At 37.5% G+C, this 20,133-nt stretch overlaps 1 protein-coding gene across 1 annotated transcript in view; it reads left to right on the top strand.

Moving 5' to 3' along the window:
- The window catches only part of LGSN (lengsin, lens protein with glutamine synthetase domain), a 28,128-nt gene extending 8,308 nt beyond the window's left edge, over positions 1 to 19,820 (top strand). Inside the window, exons 2-5 of the mRNA XM_044237814.1 lie at positions 5,599 to 5,725; positions 6,428 to 6,625; positions 12,787 to 12,953; positions 18,621 to 19,820. Coding sequence (XP_044093749.1) covers positions 5,599 to 5,725; positions 6,428 to 6,625; positions 12,787 to 12,953; positions 18,621 to 19,820 — 1,692 coding nt within the window. The remainder of the gene's footprint in view (positions 1 to 5,598; positions 5,726 to 6,427; positions 6,626 to 12,786; positions 12,954 to 18,620) is intronic.
- The last annotated feature ends 313 nt before the right edge of the window (positions 19,821 to 20,133 follow it).

The raw sequence follows: 20,133 nt of genomic DNA, 5'->3' as shown, positions 1-20,133 counted from the left end.
TCCTTGTATTTTGGGCTGCAATGATTCCTAATTCTAGAAGGATGCCTAAATACATTCTTGGCACTTAAGGAACCATAGTTCTTAGGTTAAAGTAATCACTGCCTTTTGGCGTAGAGAAAAAAGTATACAAATGAAGAGTTAATGATAAGGATTCTGAGAATTATTTTACAAAGCACTAAGTAAGATCTCTTGGAGGAGGCTAAACGTTCATCACTTGTGATGAAGAAGACAATAATTATGAGTTATTTTGAATAGATTACAAAATTCAGTAAGGGATCTACTTTCACTGGGAATTTGACAATATTGAACTTCTTTGAATGGAGTGGCTATAGCAAATTGTCCAAGGGGTTAATTCTGAGCTGTGACAAGAGGAGTAGATAACTGTTTCCCTGGCACAGACTAGAAAATTGATAAAACTCTAGGAAAGAAGAAGAGTGTGGGTCTTCTTGCGCACTAGTTTTGCATGGATGGAGATGAAGTTTGTGCATGAAAGTGTGCAGGGATTGGTGAGATTGGCCTTGGCAGGGCCTCAGAGAATACTAATTTGAATTTTTCCTGAAGGTGATGCAAAATTGTGGAAGCATCCCAAGCAGAGAGATTATAAGACCAAAACTGTGATTTAGAGAAGCACTGTGGGCAGTAGTCTGGAGGATGGGGAGAAGTGGGGAACAGAGGGAGGACAGTTTGGTGTAACCATTCTGGTAATTCAGGTGACATGGATAGGAAATGGAATCACTCATTTTTAAATGGTGAATTCATTGGACAGAATTACCACAATGCATTTAGCCCTTCCCACTTCAATGTGTGCTGCTTTCAAGTTTTTACTATAACAAAGGTGGTATTGGACATGCATACAACTTTATATATTTTGTATTATAGTCTTAGAACAAATTGCCAGAAGTAGAACTAGTAGTTAACAGGTATGGATATTTTTAGATTAGTCGATGGGAGTTTGCGATGTGTTCTTTCAAGGATCTCTTCTGTAAATATTTTGAATACGTTTTCCTCCATTTTTCTTTGAAGAGCACACATTAGGGAAACTGAAGGCACATTCATATTCTTTCACACCTGGTAATCATTGATCATTTTTTACCATTATTTCTAACAGAGGTTAAAACTTTTTGAGATTTTTTTGGGTTGCCTTCTCTGCCAAGCACCCAATCAGAGTGTTTGGTAAATGCTTTAATGATTATATTTCAGACTGTAGCCAACATACAGAGGTCAAAACAAAGGTTTTTAAAGTATTGATAGTAAAAAGGTAGCTGTTAGAGAAAATTAAAAGCAAATGAATAAAATCAGTGATATTTAGATTCCGAATAACACCAGTTAATACATTGAAAGGAAACTTATTAGGTCAAATTAGGGTCTAAATTTAATGGTTGGAAGGATCCCTTTAGATGAAGCCTTTTTTAGTTAATTTGATCAAACCACTGCATTGAAATGCAAAATGGCAAACTTGTATTAAACTATAAAATAACTTTCAAAAGAAACAATGTGATGAGAAAAACTTGAATAATGAAAATTCTTGTGATATGAAACATTCTTTAAGGCCAGGCCCATGTATGAGACAAAGGAGTCATCTAACGGAATAAGAGCAGAAACATTTCTGAAGCAGGAAAAGCTTCTCTGTTGGAAATGTCAAATCAAGTCGGGATCAACCTGCTGTAGTAGAATTTTGAGATTGTCTAAATTAAGCATGAATTGGATTTGCATATTTATGCCATGCGATCAAAATAAAATTGCATAACTGTGCTTATGCTTCCGGTTCTTCCAACCTGGTTTCCTTCACCTCTATCTTCAGCTTAAGTGTCCCTTCTTCTTTTTAAGCTTGCCCTAGTTTCCCTGGCTGTGTAAAGACTACTTATAAAATACTGTGCCTGTTTAATAATAATACTAGGGTCTGAGCATGAGCATATCGGTCACAGTACCCTCTCTGAGAACCCTCAGACTGCTTGATATACCCTAACCTCTCTGAGAGGTTCTCCTAGTTTATTGTTCAGAATCTAGAGCTGTTCGGGTAAAGGGTTAGGTCCTGACTCAGAAAGAGTCATTGCCCATGAGTCAGGGGCCCATGTGGTAACCTAGAATGAGGTATGTCCCCAGCAGAGATCCCCAGTAATGCATGGTGCTTAGGTATTAATAATCAGGATGAACATTTGTTTAGTACTTACTATACATAAGGCACTGCTTGTCCAACATAATGATGCAAGCAAGAGGTTTGTAAATTGGAACTATATTACTGAATGCGTGAGACATGGTAAAAACTTTTTTTTTTTTAAGATTTTATTTATTTATTTGACAGAGAGACATCACAAGTAGGCAGAGAGACAGGCAGATAGAGAGAGGAAAGCAGGCTCTCTGCTGAGCAGAGAGCCCGATGCGGGACTCGATCCCACGACCCTGAGATCATGATCTGAGCCAAAGGCAAGGGCTTAACCCACCCAGGCTCCCCTGTTGGAAACTTTCTAGTCAGTAAGCAGGTGCTGATAAGAGTCCTTTAAGGTTCCTCCCAACTCTTTTAACTTCTGTGACTATCCTACTAATCCTCTTGGGCATTTGGGCCTTTCCCGGATCCATCAACTAACAGAAGTGAAATTTCCTCTGCTTCTGGTAATAAAGATGTGGCAACATCCTTAAAGAATTCCCATTCTTCCTTGGCAGTCATATGACCTTAAATAAATCACTTAACCTCTGTGGACCTATATCTGCTTTGGCAAAATGTAGGTAATTATAAATGTTCTCTTGATGTTGTTATATTAAATGACATATAAAGTATTGCCTGGTAATGAAAATACTTATAAAACGTGAATATATTTGCTGGGTATATTTATATTTATAGCAGTGTCTACAGATAAAAAGAACAAGGCTCCAGAAGTACTTGCTACTTAGTGGAAAAGTCAGAACCCAAACTTCGTGAATCTTGGCTAGTAGGCTTTTTTAGTGAAACATTATCATATTGTAACCAAATATAACTGAGAGATTTAGGAGAATGAAAACATTCTAATGGGGGCAGGGTAACCCAGGGATACAATAAATTAGGTTCCGCTGTTAGAACTGTGTCTATACTTTGATCATCCTTGTATATAAAAAAAAAATTCAAAGGACTGAACTAAATGTATTCTTCATTTGAAAAAAAATTCTTTTGAACATCTATTACAGAGTCAGAGGCATGTATTATGACTTAGTTCTTGGGCTTTTATTGATGAACATCTCAGGTTAGTAACTAGGTGAATTTGAATTGTCTTTGTTTTTTTCTTAAACTTCCCTTTTGATCTGGTTTCTATGAAAGCAGGTGATTGTTATTGAAATGAACTTCCTGTAAAATCGAATCTCTGGCATTTAGGAAGTGGAATGGCATTTCGACCGGAAGACCTATTTGTAAACTGCGTCTCTCCTTCACTCTTGTGGCCTTGGGCAAGTCATTCTGGGTCTCACTTTTCTCATTTGTAAAATAGAGATTCTATTTAGGGTTATGCTGAGAAATGTGCCTGACAAAGTGCTCAGTTTTAGCACATTGTTATTCAATTACAGGTTAGACTTTAAAGCTGAGAGAAATCTTCAAGTCTGTTTCATTTGATTCCTTTAATCTGTATGTGAGAGGATCCCCAACGGGTAAAACAAACACAAATGTTAATCTGTTTAATTTCCTTTCATTTTTATATACCAGACCAAGTATTTCATTTCTAAACAAGACTTCTTCTTCTTCTTCTTTTTTAAAGACTTTTTTTTTTTTTTTTTTTTTGAGAAAGACTGAGAGAGCACAAGTGTCCGTGCAAGAGGTGGGGAGACTAGAGGGAGAGAATCTTCAGGTAGACTCCCTGCTGAGCCCAGTGCTGCGCTCGGTCTCAGGACCCATGAGACCCAAGCCAAAACCAAGAGTCAGAATCTTAACTGACTGCGCCACCCAGGCACCCTTAAACAAGACTTCTTAATAAAGTTACAGTCATGTATTTGTAAAGACACAAAAAATGCAATTACTTAACGTATATTTCTGGCAAGGTCATTTTAGAAATGGTGACTATGTACAATAGGTGAGCAAATCACTTTCAGAATTCTATCGGAAGGGTATTGGAAAAATATTTATTTTTTTAAAAAAGATTTTATTTATTTATTTGACACACACAGAAAGAGAGATCATAAGTAGGCAGAGAGGCAGGCAGAGAGAGAGGGAAGCAGACTCCCTGCTGAGCAGAGTGCCTGAGGCAGGGCTTGATCCCAGGACCCTGAGACCATGACCTGAGCTGAAGGCAGAGGCTTAACCCACTGAGCCACCCAGGAGCCCCTGGAAAAATATTTAAATAAAATAATAAACTGCTTGAAAAAAATGAACTACTATATCTCACAATAAGTATCACATCATCCAAATATAAAATTATTTGGAGTAAAAAGGACCACAATTTTCTAAGATGTGAGATTTTAAAATGACAAAAAAGATTTTGTCCTATGAAATATATCTTTTTAAGCATAGTAACAATAATAACAAAGTGTCCTAATTACACATAAATACCAGTTAAATTATTTTTTCTCCTTTTAGCTTTCGGAGGCTGAATTGGTATTGACAAATGAGTACAGCTGTTCCCCAGAAACCACTCTGGCATGTATTTAGAAGTTGCTCTAAGATATGGAGTCTTTCAGAATCTGCTCTTCAAAAAGATAATAGCTCAAAACATTTTAGACTATAGTTTTGACCCTGCCTCTTCCCCTTTCTTCCGCTGTCTTCAAACTACAATGAGAGTCTGTAAAAAAAAAAAAAAAAACACATAAAAATACCAGTGTCAGCTTTTCTTATTCTTTTTTTTTTTTTTTTTTTTTTTTTTTCAGTGTTAGCTTTTGTGTTCTGGGACGTCAGGGGTGATTCTGCCCACTGTTGGTGCGGAGATGTCTCTGCTCTTCACTCTCCGCTCCTGCTTCACTGCCCAGCTCTTTGCTGGGAATAGTCCTTGACAGGTCCGTCTACCAAGGAATTTTGTCAAGGATTAGAACTAGATTGTAAAAGTTGGATTGTTTCATTTTAAAATATCTTTTATATTTTCCTAGGCTATAAAACTGTTGGAGTATAACACTTGTTTTACATTTGCAAAATAATGTTTTATGAATGCAACTGCTTTTTTGAAGTAAAGTAAATATTGATGTAATAAGGATGGGGTAAGAAAAAAGAATAAAATTGAATTCTTCAGGTACTGGTGCTTCTGGTCAAAAGGTTAGAGATTCTAAAAAAGATGGAACTCATAAAAAAAGGACTTTGTAGCTGAAATGGATGTGGTAAAATATTTTTAGGAATTGATAATATAAAATATCCCAGAGTAAAAAAAAAAAAGAATAGAAATCTTCACTTATTGGACAAGATCTTAATTTATTTAATGACACTACTATACCATATATAAAAGGAATGCAGAATATCCTGACTATAAGCAGAATATTGAGCTTCTTAATTTTGAATTATTCAAGAGCATGTGGAGGTTTCAAAATTTACCTCATTATCAAAGTCTTTCATATGCACTTGAAAACTTAGCTCTCCAATTGTCATACTTTCTTGACATGCAAATTTAGTTGCATGCAAGATCTGTTATTTGCCTTTTTGTCTATGAATTATTACAGGATACGAGAGATGAAAGTAATGAGACTGAAGCCAGCAGGATGAGTAAATTAAGAAGAACAAGAAAGAAAGTCACAAAACATGTTTTCTCAACTGAAGTAGGAGAAATGGATATATCCAACTCAAAAGGTATCTTAGCTATTATGATCTCTCAGGAATATGATGCCAATAACAATCTCTATTTTGTTCTCCTTTTCATAAAACATTTTCTTTTCATCAAAGGGAGACGCAAAAACAAAGACCTAAATTTTATTTCTACATAGACAACATAAAAGATAGCAAATGTCAAGGTATAACATAAATATATAAAATTAGCCAATCAAAATATTCAGAATTGAAAGGGAGCAGAAGTAGGATGGTGGTGAGGGGGAAAAAAAAAGAAAACACAACAGAAGGAACATATATGGAAGAAGGAAAGCATATTTCTGCTCCAAGACCGAGTGTAAAGATCATTACTAAGGATTTGGGAGACCATAGTAAAGATGTGGAACAAGTTTTCGTATCACATGTTGGAATTCCAACTAAACTCAATAGATTCTGAAACAGTGCTGAAACTAGGAGATAATCAAACAACAAGAGACTTAATCCAGGAACAGTGGTGTTCCAAGGCAGGGGTAATAGGAATGGCCAGTGCATGGTGATGGTAAAAAGCAACCAGAGTTTAAATTTTCTACAGACAACACACCACTTTATGGCCCACGACCAGTGCAGGTTATTCCCACTGCCCTTTGTTTGGTATGTCACTGCCCAGGAATGAATAATTTTCTCATGTTAAAAGACAGTTGAAAACAAAGGCAGTGTTTTTTAATGTTTTTCCATTCTTTATTAAAGAAAGGATCAGAAACCAAATGGTGTGCCACAAGTTGGAGGATGTGAGCAAACCAGTTGTGGGAGCTGGCTCCGCAGACTCCTGTCGGCCAAAAGATGACAAGGACTCCGAGAATCAGACAACAGGGATAAAACCATCACCCCTCAAAACGGCAGCCAGTGCTCCTTGTCGTGAATTTAACACAAACTCCAACCATACCGGTAAGAGTGCAGAATCAAACTGACATGAGATTCTAGCCACTAATCCTAAATTTGTATTTAAATTACTGTTAATGTGGCATGGATTGAGGAATGGTCATCTGGGAGTCAGAAGAATTTATACACCTATTGTTTATGAGTGGCTATATAGTTTTCTTTAACCACTAGGCTGCTCATCTAGAAAATGGAAGGGTTGCAATGGATGATCTTTCTAGTCTTTTCTAAAAGTGAAATTTTGTTATTTTAAGTTTCTGGCTTATTAACAGTAAGACAACGATTTTGGCCTATCAGTGTATTGGTCAAAAATCTCTGGGATCCAAGTTAAGAGAAACTAGTTAAAATGAGGTATTTATTCCATAAGGGAATCCATCATGAAAGGGTTGAATAAACAAGGTTTGGAAAGACAGAAATATAGCAGCATGTGAACTTAGAAGGACAGTGTCCTCCAGGCTACCCTCACTAGTGACACCAATTGCAAGTTAGGGAACTCCCCAAGACTAACCCTAGTTTTGATAATTTGCTATAAGGACTCACAGAAGTCACTGAAAGGTCTTATACTCAAGGTTATGGTTTATTACAGTGAAAGAATACAGATGAAAATCAGCCAAGGGAAGAGACCCAGCAGGGAGAGTACAGGAAAGTTCTAAGCATAGAGCTTCCATTTGTCTTCTCCCAGTGGTATCATGGACAGCACCACTCTTTTGGCAGTGATATGTGACAATATATGTGGAGTATTGACAACCATGGGATGTTTGTCTGAGTCTTGGCATCCAGAGTGGGGTTTTTTTTGTGGGGGGGGGACTCCATAGTGGGGTTTCATGTGGCTGACCTCAGTCTCTGGCTTCCTTGGGAGTCAAGCTGATATCACACGACTCAAAGCTCCCAGAATAAATGACATTATTAGATTTTCTAGTGTGGCCCAGAAGCCCCAGGTAAACTAAGGCTCTCTTGTCAGGCAGGACATTCCAGAGTATCTTCCAGGAGCCAAGGGTAAAGAGGTCTCCTTTGGCAAGGTTAACTTCTTTATGACACCCAGGGCTTCAGGAGGAGCTAGAGCCTGGGAAGTGAATGCTGTCAGGATTCCATATGTCAACTGGGATGTCTCAGCTGGTTTCTCTGATTCAGATTTTGCAAGGTTGAAGTCAAGGTGTTGGCCATCTGGGTTCTTATCCAGAGACTCTAGGGAGTGCTCAGATTGTTGGGAGAATCCAGTTCGTTGGGGTTGTAAGATTGCTGACTGTCCACTGGGGTGGCGCTTAGCTCCTGGAAACCTTCCTTTGGTCTGGTGTCTCAGGACCAAGACAATCCCTCAAATACTTAATGTTTGGAACCTCTTGAAATTCTCCTCCTTTCACACCTCTTTTCTGCCTACACCTGGAGAAAGTTTGCTGCGTTTAAGAACTCTGGATAATCCAAGACAATATCCCTATTTTAAGGGTTATGGCCTTATTTGCATTTGCGAAGTCCCTTAGGGCCTGCAGTTTGACATATTCTACAGGTTTCAGGGTTTAGGATGTGAACATCTTTGTGGGCTGTTGTGCCTACCACAGCGTCTCTCATCTGTGCGCTTCGGTGTGCGTTGGCTTTGTGAAATTCTCCATGAAATGGAGATGAGCACGGACAGCCTGGCATCAGACGCTCCCAATCCAAATGCCGCGGGGGCCAGGTAATAATGCGAATGACGGAGATGGCTCGTATAAGGAACCAGTCAATGAGGCTGGCTTGTGAGAAACTATTGCAGAGGTTGACGACTGGCCCACAGGCCAGATTCAGTCCACTGGCTGTTTTTGGTAAATAAAGTTTATGTATTGTCTATGACTGCTTTCGTGTCACAATGGCACAGTTGAGAAGATGCAACAGATATCAAATGGCTTACAAAAGTGCAAATATTTATTATCTGGCTCTTCAGAGGTAACGTTTGCCAATCCGTGGATTAGAGGATACATGCCCCATTTCAGGCCACCTCAGACCTCTAGCCAGTGGTCACTCTGGAGAAATAACCACCCAGTGTTACCAAATTTAGTTTCTTTAAGAGAAGCTGGAACTCAAGATTTTTGTACAAAATTTTCAGATATATAGGTGTTGACTATTATAGATGTTTTCAAACACTGGGACAACTGGTAAGAAAGTATCTCCAGACCACCTTGGTTCTTCTGCCATTTGTGACCCTTGTTTTATATAGACTCAGCCATAAAATAGATGAAATTGACCATTTCTTAGTTTTATATCAAAAGAATCTGAAGAACGAACTCATGTGGTGAGCTCTCTTTGCACCGACTGACTGTAACTAAGATAATGGGTATCAATATTAACCTGACTTGGTTCGTTCAGAAGCTCCCTCCTTTGGCCCCAGGCTAGATTCGGCTTTTTACAGGCCCAAAGCACCAACAAGTTGATAGCTTCAAACAGGTCACCAATACAGAATTTAAAGATAAATGTGAAAATATACTCCTCAATCAGTGTTAAAATTTTGACATTGTGTTTTCTTCTTTGTGATACCACTTTGACTTAAAAAAAATTTTTTTTTCAAAGAAAAGCTCCCCCTCCCCACTTTTTAATTGTTTTTGCTTTTGTTACTGCTTTTACTTGGTTATTCTGCCACCTGGGCGAACATGATATGGCTGGAGACTGGGGTCACACTTGCTCTAAGAGGGTGACTCTCAGACTAGCCACGTGGATGAAGGAAGGCAGGCTCTGGGAAAGGAGTTTGGCGGATCATCCCAGGCATTCCATAAACTCAATGTGTTGCAGAGTATATTCTTGAATGCACTTTTCTCTTTTTGAGTTGATATTTCTGAAAGCTCAAATGCCTATTTAATCTGCCTTTTTAAAGTGACCATGACTTGTTCTCTATGACTGAAATAGGTCCTATTGTCACTTGAACACAGACAACATTTCTCCAAGGCCTTCTAATTGCTATAGAGCTTTGAGGTTTTATTTTAACTTTTAACTTTTTTTGGTTAGTGTTTTCTTATTTTTTTCCCCATAAACACTCACAGTAGGAAAATTTTCTCTGTAAAAGCAGACTGATTTAATTTATTGGTTCTCTGAGGGGATGGGAAAGGAGAACACCTCCCAGGAACCATACTGTAAGAAAAACAAATGAGTCCCTGAACTAGCAATTATCTGCCCACTATTCATCATGTGCATCTGGGAAGGTCTGACCAAAAGGTTTAATTGTAACTAACAAGTATGATTTATTTGAAGAAAAGAAATTCAGACAATGATTCAGTAAGATTAGTTGATTCCTTGAAAATGAAATTAGATTGGATAGAGTTCTCATATTTGGTGAAAGAATTTGGCGAAAGATGGTACTTAATATACTCACTGAAATATGTGATACAAATTCCACTTGTTAATTAGACAAGGTCAAATCACGCAGGGTGTATGAATTAATTAATTTACCCACACACCCCCTTATTAAAGAAATAGTCATTGAGCACCTACGATATGTCTGTATGGCTGCAGGTACTGGGGATATAGCAGCAAGTAAAGTTGAGCCCCTTTTCTCCTGACATCCTTGAACTGACATGCGAGTGGGGAAGCACAGAAAATAAGCACATGAATTTACAATATGGTGGGTGGTGATGAGAACTCTGAAGAAAATGGAAATGGGACGATATATTATTATGGGTTGAATTGTGTCTCTCCTAAATTCGAGTCTTATCCCCTCATGCCTCACATGGTGTTTGTATTTGGAGGTAGAGTTTTAAAAGAAGTAATTAATGTTAAATGAGGTCTATAGTATGGGCCCAAATCCAGCATGACTGGTATTCTTATATGAAGAGAAGATTAGAACACGCACAGAGGGAAGATCACGTGAAGAAGAGAGCAATTTACTAGCCAATGAGAGAAACTTTCAGAAGAAACCAACACTGTTGACTCTTGGACCTTTGACTTCTACCCTCTGGAACTGTAAGAAGATACATTTCTGTTTAAGTCACCCAGTCTGTGGTATTTATTATGGCAGCCCTAGCAAACTAATTCATGTACTTACTGTGCAGCTATAGTGTAACTTGACAATCTTCAAGTAAATCAGAGGTTAGACCTGTTTATATTGTGATTAAGTCTCATAGAATCAATACTCCAGATGATTATATTTATTTATTTTCAGCACTTATAACAATGACAAAATATACCGCCTTTGCATTTGATGGTGTTGTCTATAGCTCTCCCATTCAATAATATAAAGCTCTATGAGGAAAGGGCTTTTTCTGGCTTCTTCCTAGATATATGTCCGATATAAACAGTACATGGTAACTAAACAACCCATCTTGAGTGGACGCATATTTTCCTTATTTTAAAAAAATGCATATTTATTGTAGAAACATTAGAAGATACAGATAAAGCAAAGAACTAATGAGACTGTCTGTGATCGTATTACTAGAGAGCCAGTAAAATGTCTTTGTTCCTTTAGTAGGACACGCTTACTGATTTTTTTATGTTGTTAAAATATTTATAGCTTGTATGTAATTCCTTATTATTTTTAGAATACTGCCTGTCTAAAATTTTTCATATTTTAAAATGTGTATAAATTGTATTTTCTTTAAGGAGAATTGTTCAACTTCAGCAGAACACCCAATACTTCAGGATAGGTTGGGAAGACAGCAACTGCTAATTTAGCATGAAACATTGAAATTGCTACAGCTTAATTGTTTGTGTTAAATGGAAGGTAGTTATAAAGCCTCAGGAGTCTCAGAGTAGCCAAATGTATCAGTGACAGGACATTATCTCTAATATATTTGTATAGGTGGAACCAGTAATTTGTTTTCCTCATGCTTCATGTACTTAAAATCTACTTAATCTCTGTTTTTAAACTGTCAATCTTTATGTTTATTTTTAAAGCCAATTATATCTCAGAAAAGGATATTCAGGTATCACTTTAAAATTATAGGTGCTCAGCATCAGTAATGTGACAGATTGATGGATATTCAGATTCAGGCATGATCATGGTACCATTACCAAGGCTAGAGTAATTGTGTTCACTTTACGTATTTAAGAAGTACTTACATGGTGCTCAATGTCTGCCAGGAACAGTTAAATAACTTGTTTAATCATCACAACAAGCCTATAAAGTGGATAATATTGTATCAATGAGAAAACCCAGGCTCAGAGAAGTAAGAAAGTGTCTAGGGCACAGGCAGGATTCTGAGGGAGGCAGATGGCTTTGGTGTTTATGCTGAATCTCTACAGTCTGCTACCTCTTCTGAAAGTTTGGACTGGTAGCTAACATTTGTGGTGTGTACTACGTGCCTGACCTTTTAAATGCTTTGGATATATTCATTCATTTTCTGGTAATGAGCCACCCACAGGGAGTTAAGAGGTTTGGTTTGTAACTTCGATTTTTGACAACGAACTGAGAATGATTTGGACTACCTCACTGCACCTCTCTGGGTGCAATTTGCTTGCAAGCTAGCAAACTGGTTGGCTTAGGTGATTTATTGCCAAACTCTCTTCTAGCTCTGAAGTTTTAGAATTTACAGTCTATCTCAAATATATATATATATATATATATATCTTTAGGTTTCTGGTTTTCAGTCTAGATTTTTCATCTCTTACAGTCTCATCTTTGAAAAACATTTTCGTTTGCTCATTTATACTGATTTTTAAGTTTAAATTTGACAGAGACATGTAGATGTCTTAGATTCAGATACCATAAATCCCTTTTGGCAAACGAAACAAAAACAAAAAAATGCAAATCTGCACAAGGTAAACAAAACCAAACAATTTTGCCTTTAATCATACAGGAACCTTTAAGTAGTACCAGTTAGTGCAAGAAGCTCAGTCTTCAGTGAGAGTTATCTGTACACAGACTTGTATGGTGCCTAAATTGTCACGTTATGCAAATGTATCCTAATTTCCATAAGCAAAGACATTTTCAGTAAGTATTTGCATATGATATTGCTCTATGCTTATTCAAATAATGTTAATTTTTGCTTAACCCCAAGTGCTTTATAAATAATCACTTAGGCTGTTTAGAGACTGTGTTCTTGGGACTATGGTAAAGGCAGGGTAAGAAAGGTAAGATCTCCACCTGTAAGTCCATGACAAGAGTATATGATGATTTTGTTAACAATCATGATGACAGAGTCACTCTCTGCAGTCTCCTTTTGCTTTTCCATTCATCATGATGTCATGACTTAGGGCCATCTTCTATCCTACAGAAAACACCAGGGACGGCACTCAAATTCCGACCACACCTCATCTCTCCTCTAGAATGAAGCACATTAAACAAGAGATGGCCAAAAATCATCTTCAGTTTGTGCGATTTGAAGCAACAGACCTCCATGGTGTGTCCAGATCTAAGAGTATCCCTGCACACTTTTTCCAAGTGAGTTTTACAGGTAGAGTTATGAGTGAATGTCATTTCGTGACCATGAGCAAGCAAATGGTCCTTACTATTCTTTCTTATTTTCTTATAATCTATACAGTAATTAAAGCTGAAAACCAGTAATTTATTTTGTTTTTTGCCCTTGTCCCTCCCAAAACACATTACTGCTCCCTAAGGGGCTGAACATACACTTTCAGGGCCCAGATAGCAATTCCTTTACCCAATAGAAATATAAAACTAATTAAGACTGGTAATTTTAGTCTTTGTGCCTTGAATAATTTCCCTCCATAGAATTATCTTTTCTCTCTTATTGCAATTATGGAGATTATATTTGGGTTGACATGAGAAAACTGCAACGGAAGACCCAAGAGCAGATAAAAAAAAAAAAAGATTAAATAGAATTTGTTAGATAAAAAACATATCCCTTTCAGCTTCTAATTCTGATAGGCAAATACCCTATTGTTGTTGGATGACTTAATAAATACCATTATATCTCAGTGATATTGAGAATGTTGTATTTTTGGCTATGTTTTGAGACTTTCTGAAATTTTTTTCAGTTTATGTCATGTATTTGTTTTAATGACCGATTTATTGTGTCACTGAAACATTTCTTAGAAGGAAGGGACATCAGTCAGTATTATATATGAAAGTACAAAAGTTAAAGCCACCTCTAACTTTATTTCTAAGGTATAGATTATTTTTATCACTTTAATATAAAATTGTAATTTCCTCATTTGTTTTATGTTGAGAAAAAGTGGGCACCTTCAAAAATACCTTTTAAAAGAATTCTAACAGGTTCAAATTTGGTTTTTAAAAATGCTCAACTTCACTCATCATCAGAGAAATGCAAATCAAAATGACAATGAGGTATTACCTCACACTAGTCAGAATGGCTGGTATCAAAAAGACAAGAAATAGCAAGTGCTGGCAAGGATGTGGAGAAAAGGAAACCCTTGTGTACTATTGATGGGAATGTAAATTGGTGGAAACACTATGGAAAATCACAGGATGAGGGTTCCTCAAAAAATTATAAGTAGAAATACTATATCATCCAGTACTTCTATTACTGGGTATTTACTCTGCAAAAATGAAAACACCAATTTTGAAAGATATATGTACCCCTATGTTTATTGCAGCATTATTTATAATAGCTAAGATATGGAAGCAGCCCAAATGTCCATTGGTAAGTGAATAGATAAAGAAGACATGGTGTATATATGCAATGGAAAATTTCTCAGCCATAAAAAGGATGAGATCTTGCTATTTGTGACAACATGGATGGAGCTAGAGGGTATTAGGTTAAGTGAAGTAATTCAAACAAAGAAAGACAAATACTATATGATTTCACTTACATGTGGAACCGAAAAAAACAAAACAAAACAAATGAACGAACAAACTGAAACAGACTCATGAATGCAGAGAACAAACTGATTGTTTCCAGAATGGGTGAAGGCAATTAAACGGTACAAAACTTCCAGTTAGAATTAAATCACAGGGATGAAGAGTACAGCAAAGGGAATAGAACCAATAATATTGTAGTAACATTGTATGGTGATAGACATTGACTATACTTATCTTGGTGAGCACAGTATAGCATGTACAATTGTCAAATCACTGTGGTGTACACCTAAAACTGATAAAATATTTATGTCAACTCTACTTAATAATAATAATGAAAAAAAAAAAAAGGAAATGGACCCCCCCCAAATTTGTCTCTTAAGAAATCCTTTAGACCTGCTTGCAGACATTGTTTTCTCTTCATTCATGTAAGAATACATGTTGGTTAATTTTGACAAGAAAATGTGAAATTTCCTGTGAACAGGCCGAGAATCTAATTTATATGAATTTCTTTCAATCAATAAGAAAACACAACTAACACCTCAGGCACTTGCCAGAGACCTCAATATAAAACTGCTTGCTATTCAGTTTTTGTCAAATCCTAATCATGTATTCCACTAATGGCATCTCAAAGCTACATATTTAGAGTATTACTCTAGTTCCTCAAAGAAACTCTTTAATGAAAATATAATTTAATATGCTCCCTCCACTTGCTGGGGATTGATAAAATTGACATAAAAAGAAAATGTTTGCAATTCTTTTTAGAAATACTATTGAAAATACTTTCCATTATCTCATTCAATGTCCAATGTATTAGAATCAATTTTTTTCTTCTGGGGTTTATACAGGGAAAAAGTTTGTCTACCATAAGAATTTTAATATAGCTTATCATACTTCTTCTCATTTGCTGTATTTATTTTTTGTCTTAATTTGCAAATACAAACTCACTTTCTCCTTTCATTACCTAGTCATTATTTTATTCTTATTTAATGATCATAGAGTATCTATTTATTTTTTAACAAAACACTTTGAATTCATTTTGGAACTTGTGAAGGTATAGGTAATAGTGAATATTTACATCATGAGTATTTGTAATTAAAAATTAAATAATTCATTTTGTGAAATTCATTGCAAATGGACATAAAAAATAAGTTCAACTGTGCAAAACAATATAAACAACATGAGTCTGATATAAATACAATTCTGTATGGGGAACTCATTAAACAAAGAGTGGATCCATGATTTGAATTTGCTTATAACTTAGTGAAAGTAATTTCAATCTTTCTAAAGTAATTTTTAAAACTTTTTCTATTTGTGGAAAATAAAATGTCAATTTAAAAATTATTGTTATTTTTAGACCATGCAGGGAAATACAGGAGGTAACATAACCTATCTTCATTTATACATGAGTGAAGGGAGGCCCAGAAAAGTTAAGGAAGGTGTTCTCAAACTACACAGGCAATTACAGGCAGAGTTGGGATGTCCACCTCTGATTCTTCACTTCCAGTTACAATATTCCTCCTTCCCCTTCTCCTCCTTCTCCTTTTTTTCCTTTTCCTTTTTTTAAAAATTTATTTATTTAACAGAGAGAGAGATCACAAGTGGGCAGAGAGGCAGGCAGAGAGAGAGGGGAAGCAGGCTCCCTGCTGAGCAGAGAGCCCGATGCGATGTGGGGCTTGATCCCAGGACCCTGAGATCATGACCTGAGCTGAAGGCAGAGGCTCAGCCCACTGAACCACCCAGGCGCCCCAGATGGTATCTACTTTTTAAAGAAAACTTATCATATGCCTGGCACTGTGCTAAATGCCTTCCAAACATTAGCTGATTAAACCTTACAACCAACTGTCTCTGTTCTAGCAAAAGACTAGTTTTTATTTAAATTATATGCAGATAATGTAGATTCTTTCTATCTTTGATCTAATCAAAACATGATGTATTGCAACAGAATTTATAACTAATTCTTCGGTGGCCTTTACTGTGATCCAAATTTCAGTTATCATAGAGATTTGAGCTATTTTGCTAGAGTTTTTATTGAATCTCTGGTGATCTATATTAGAGTGTGAAGTTGTCCCAATACTTTGTATTTAATAAACACTTATGAAGATAACTTCATTAGTAGTTATGAGCAAGACATGTTTATGTATATTTATATATTTCCCACTACTAATAAAGAGTCGTTTGAATTCAGAATGTTCAAAAAAGAACAAAGAAAATGACAGTGTTAAAAAAGAGTGCTCAGAAAAATACAGATTAAATCGTTTGAAGAACAAAGTGCGACTTTTTCCTATTCTTTAAATCTGTGGAGGCCTAGTGGAATGACATTTCCCTATTGTTCACAACCAGGTGAATACAAACACAGATTTCAGTTGCAGGAACTCTTGGAAATCTCCTGTATAAAATACGTTACCCTTTGTTTTAGGGATATACAGAACTAACATATGGATTTTCAAACTAAAAAATTGAAAAGTAAGGACATATCATTATTTCTTATAGTAAAAATTCAAACGAAAGGATTTCATACTAAAGTACTCTGAAATTCCACAATGCCTCTGTGTGTGTGTGTGTGTGTATACAGGTCATTGAGGGAACTGAAAAAATTAAGCAGGCACTGAATAGTGCTTGGCTTTCTCAACTTTATTACTGGCAAAAGCAGATTTGGATCAGTCAAGTCAAACGACATTTGAAAGTATATGTACAGATGTGAGGAAGTGCAGGGGCTCACGGTCAAAGGCAGAAGAGGGACCAGTAGCGTGGTCCCTGTTAGCATCTATTTTTGGTAGCCATGTTCTTTGGGACTGGAGGTAATAGAAGAAACATTTTGGCTTATAGAATGTTAGCATGTGCTATCAACCTCATGCTATGCACTGACATAATGGGAACCAAACCTTACAGTTAGCTTCTCCCCTACCATTAATGTAACCTTCAATGCATGAAGCTTTGTTATATCACTATGACATAATTTCTAGAAACCGTTTTAACATGTCTGCTCAACTTTATAACCTCATCATGTCCCTGTTGTCTGGAACCTAGCAAAAGTTAAATGAATGACCAAATACACTGACCCCAAGAGGTCTATGGCTAGAAAGTGCCTTAGCAACCATCGAGCCTAACACGTTTGTTACACAGACATGGAAGCCGACTCACTCGGTCCAGTGATTTGCCTAACTTCACCCAAGTGATGAATGAAAGAGTTAGGCCTAGAAGTCAGACTTGTTGACACTCAGTTCATGGCTGACTTGAAGGCGGTAACACGTTCTGGAACTATAGCTTTGGAGATCTAGGTCCACGCTCACAGGCCAAGTTTCGGGGACTGTGAGGCTGTTATGTATTCATTCTTAGTGGGTTGTGTAAGTGGATGAAGAGAAGAGTGCAGCTATCAGCAGACCTGGGACCTCTGGATGACAGACCAGGGTCCTTAGGATGACTGTTGTGTGTGTCCTAGGACTGAAGATTATTAGTTAACTATAGGGATTACAACAAAATAAGCCAAAAATAAAACCTTAGCTGAGATATTAGCAACTATGCCATAAAATAAAAAGTGCTTTAAAAAGGACTAGGTTATGATCATTTCAAACAATTTCACAAGGCTTTACCTTTGTCATTTGCTATAAAGACATTTCCTTTATTATTGTACCTTTTATTTAATGACTGCTATTTTCAGATCTCAAAACATATAAAGCCTTCCAGGCTAAAAATATTGAGTTGTTTATAAAAGTAACTGGGGATTTATTTTAAAATATTTTAAATTTGGGGGCCCCTGGGTGGCTCAGTTGGTTAAGCAGGCAACTCTTGGTTTCAGCTCAGGTCATGATGTCAGATTCCTGGGATCAAGTCTGAGTGGGGTGCTCCCCATCAGCAGGGAGTCTGTTTGAAGAAGCTTTCTCCCCCATTCCCTCTACCCCGACCCTCACCGTCTCTCTGTTTCTCTCAAATAAATAAATACATCTTTTTTTTTTTTTTTTAAAAAGATTATATTTGTTTATTTAACAGACAGAGATCACAAGTAGGCAGAGAGGCAGGCAGAGAGAGAGGAAGGGAAGCAGGCTCCCTTCTGAGCAGAGAGCCTGATGCGGGGCTTGATCCCAGGATCCTGAGATCATACCTGAGCCGAAGGTGGAGGCTTAACCCACTGAGCCACCCAGGCTCCCCTAAATAAATACATCTGAAAAAAATAAAATATTTAGAATGTATTTGATATTAAGGTAATGTTAACCAATGGATGTTAAAGACATTTTTTTTTTCCTCATGAGCAATGTGTCTCCCCACCCCCACCCTTTCCTTTGCTTTCAAGGGTCAAAACCTGATTGCTCTGATCTTTAATTTCCTCAGGAAAAAGTGATCCACGGCGTCTGCATGCCCCGAGGTTATCTGGAACTGATACCGAATCCTAAGGATGATGAAGTGGATCACATAAGAGCAACGTGTTTTAATAGTGACATCGTCCTGATGCCGGAGCTCTCAACCTTCCGGGTTCTGCCATGGGCTGAGCGAACTGCCAGAGTGATATGTGACACGTTCACTGTGACTGGTGAGCCTCTTTTGACTTCCCCACGGTACATCGCCAAAAGGCAGCTGAGCCAGCTGCAGGACGCTGGCTTTTCCCTGCTCTCTGCCTTCATCTATGATTTTTGCATTTTTGCTGTGCCCGAAATTATCAATTCAAAGACCATCTCTTTCCCTGCTTCAACACTGCTAAATAATCATGACCAGCCTTTCATCCAGGAGCTTGTTGATGGTTTGTATCACACTGGAGCCAATGTCGAGAGTTTTTCCTCCTCCACCAGGCCCGGTCAGATGGAAATCTGTTTTTTGCCTGAATTTGGCATCAGTGCAGCTGATAATGCATTCACCCTCAGAACAGGTGTCAAAGAAGTGGCGAGGAAATATAATTACATCACCAGTTTTTTCATCGAGACCGGATTCTGCAATTCAGGAATTTTGTCTCACAGTCTCTGGGATGTCGGGGGGAAGAAAAATATGTTTTGCAGCAATTCTGGAGTCGAGGAGCTCACGATCACCGGGAAAAAATGGTTGGCAGGGCTCTTGAAGCACTCTGCAGCTCTCAGCTGCCTGATGGCTCCTGCTGTTAGCTGCCGGAAGCGATATTCCAAGGAGAGTAAAGACCTCAAGGAGAGTGTGCCTACAACATGGGGATACAATGACAACAGCTGTGCTTTTAATATCAAGTGTCACGGTGAGAAAGGCAGCCGAATAGAAAATAAACTGGGCTCCGCGACTGCAAATCCATACCTGGTGCTGGCAGCGACGGTTGCTGCGGGCTTGGATGGACTTCAAAGCAGTGATGGTGTCCTGGCCGGTCCCAATGACAGCACGGACTTCTGTCAGGCCAAATCTGCCGAGATCCCTTTGAAACTGGAAGACGCTCTTATAGCACTGGAGGAAGATCAGTGTCTGAGACAGGCCCTGGGGGAAACTTTCATTTGCTACTTTGTTGCCATGAAAAAATATGAGCTGGAAAATGAAGAAACAGATGCTGAGAGAAATAAATTCTTAGAATATTTTATTTAGACTAGAACCCTTAACTATTCTTTTGGAGATGTGTTTTTTAAGTAGCTGATCTCCCAGGAAGAAAAGAGTGGATTTTTATAATCAACGACAAAAGGACTACATAGGCTTTCGCTCTTTTTTTGTCCCAATGGAATATCTGATGGATGAAGTGGGACTGCCGAGAGGATTCTGATAGTAGAAGCAAACAATAAAGTTGTGGTGCAGCTGTAATATGCAGATTTCCCAGGTCTTGTTGGTCAGTCATCGTTTCCGCTGTGTATGTTGACCTAGAGAGAAATATTCAGTTATTTCAGGCAACAGATACATTCATGCA

This window comes from Neovison vison, chromosome 1 (assembly GCF_020171115.1).
Source record: "Neovison vison isolate M4711 chromosome 1, ASM_NN_V1, whole genome shotgun sequence".
Classification (NCBI taxonomy): domain Eukaryota; kingdom Metazoa; phylum Chordata; class Mammalia; order Carnivora; family Mustelidae; genus Neogale; species Neogale vison.
The sequence above is the reverse complement of the archived record's forward strand: the minus strand, read 5'-3'. Positions and strand labels throughout refer to the sequence as shown.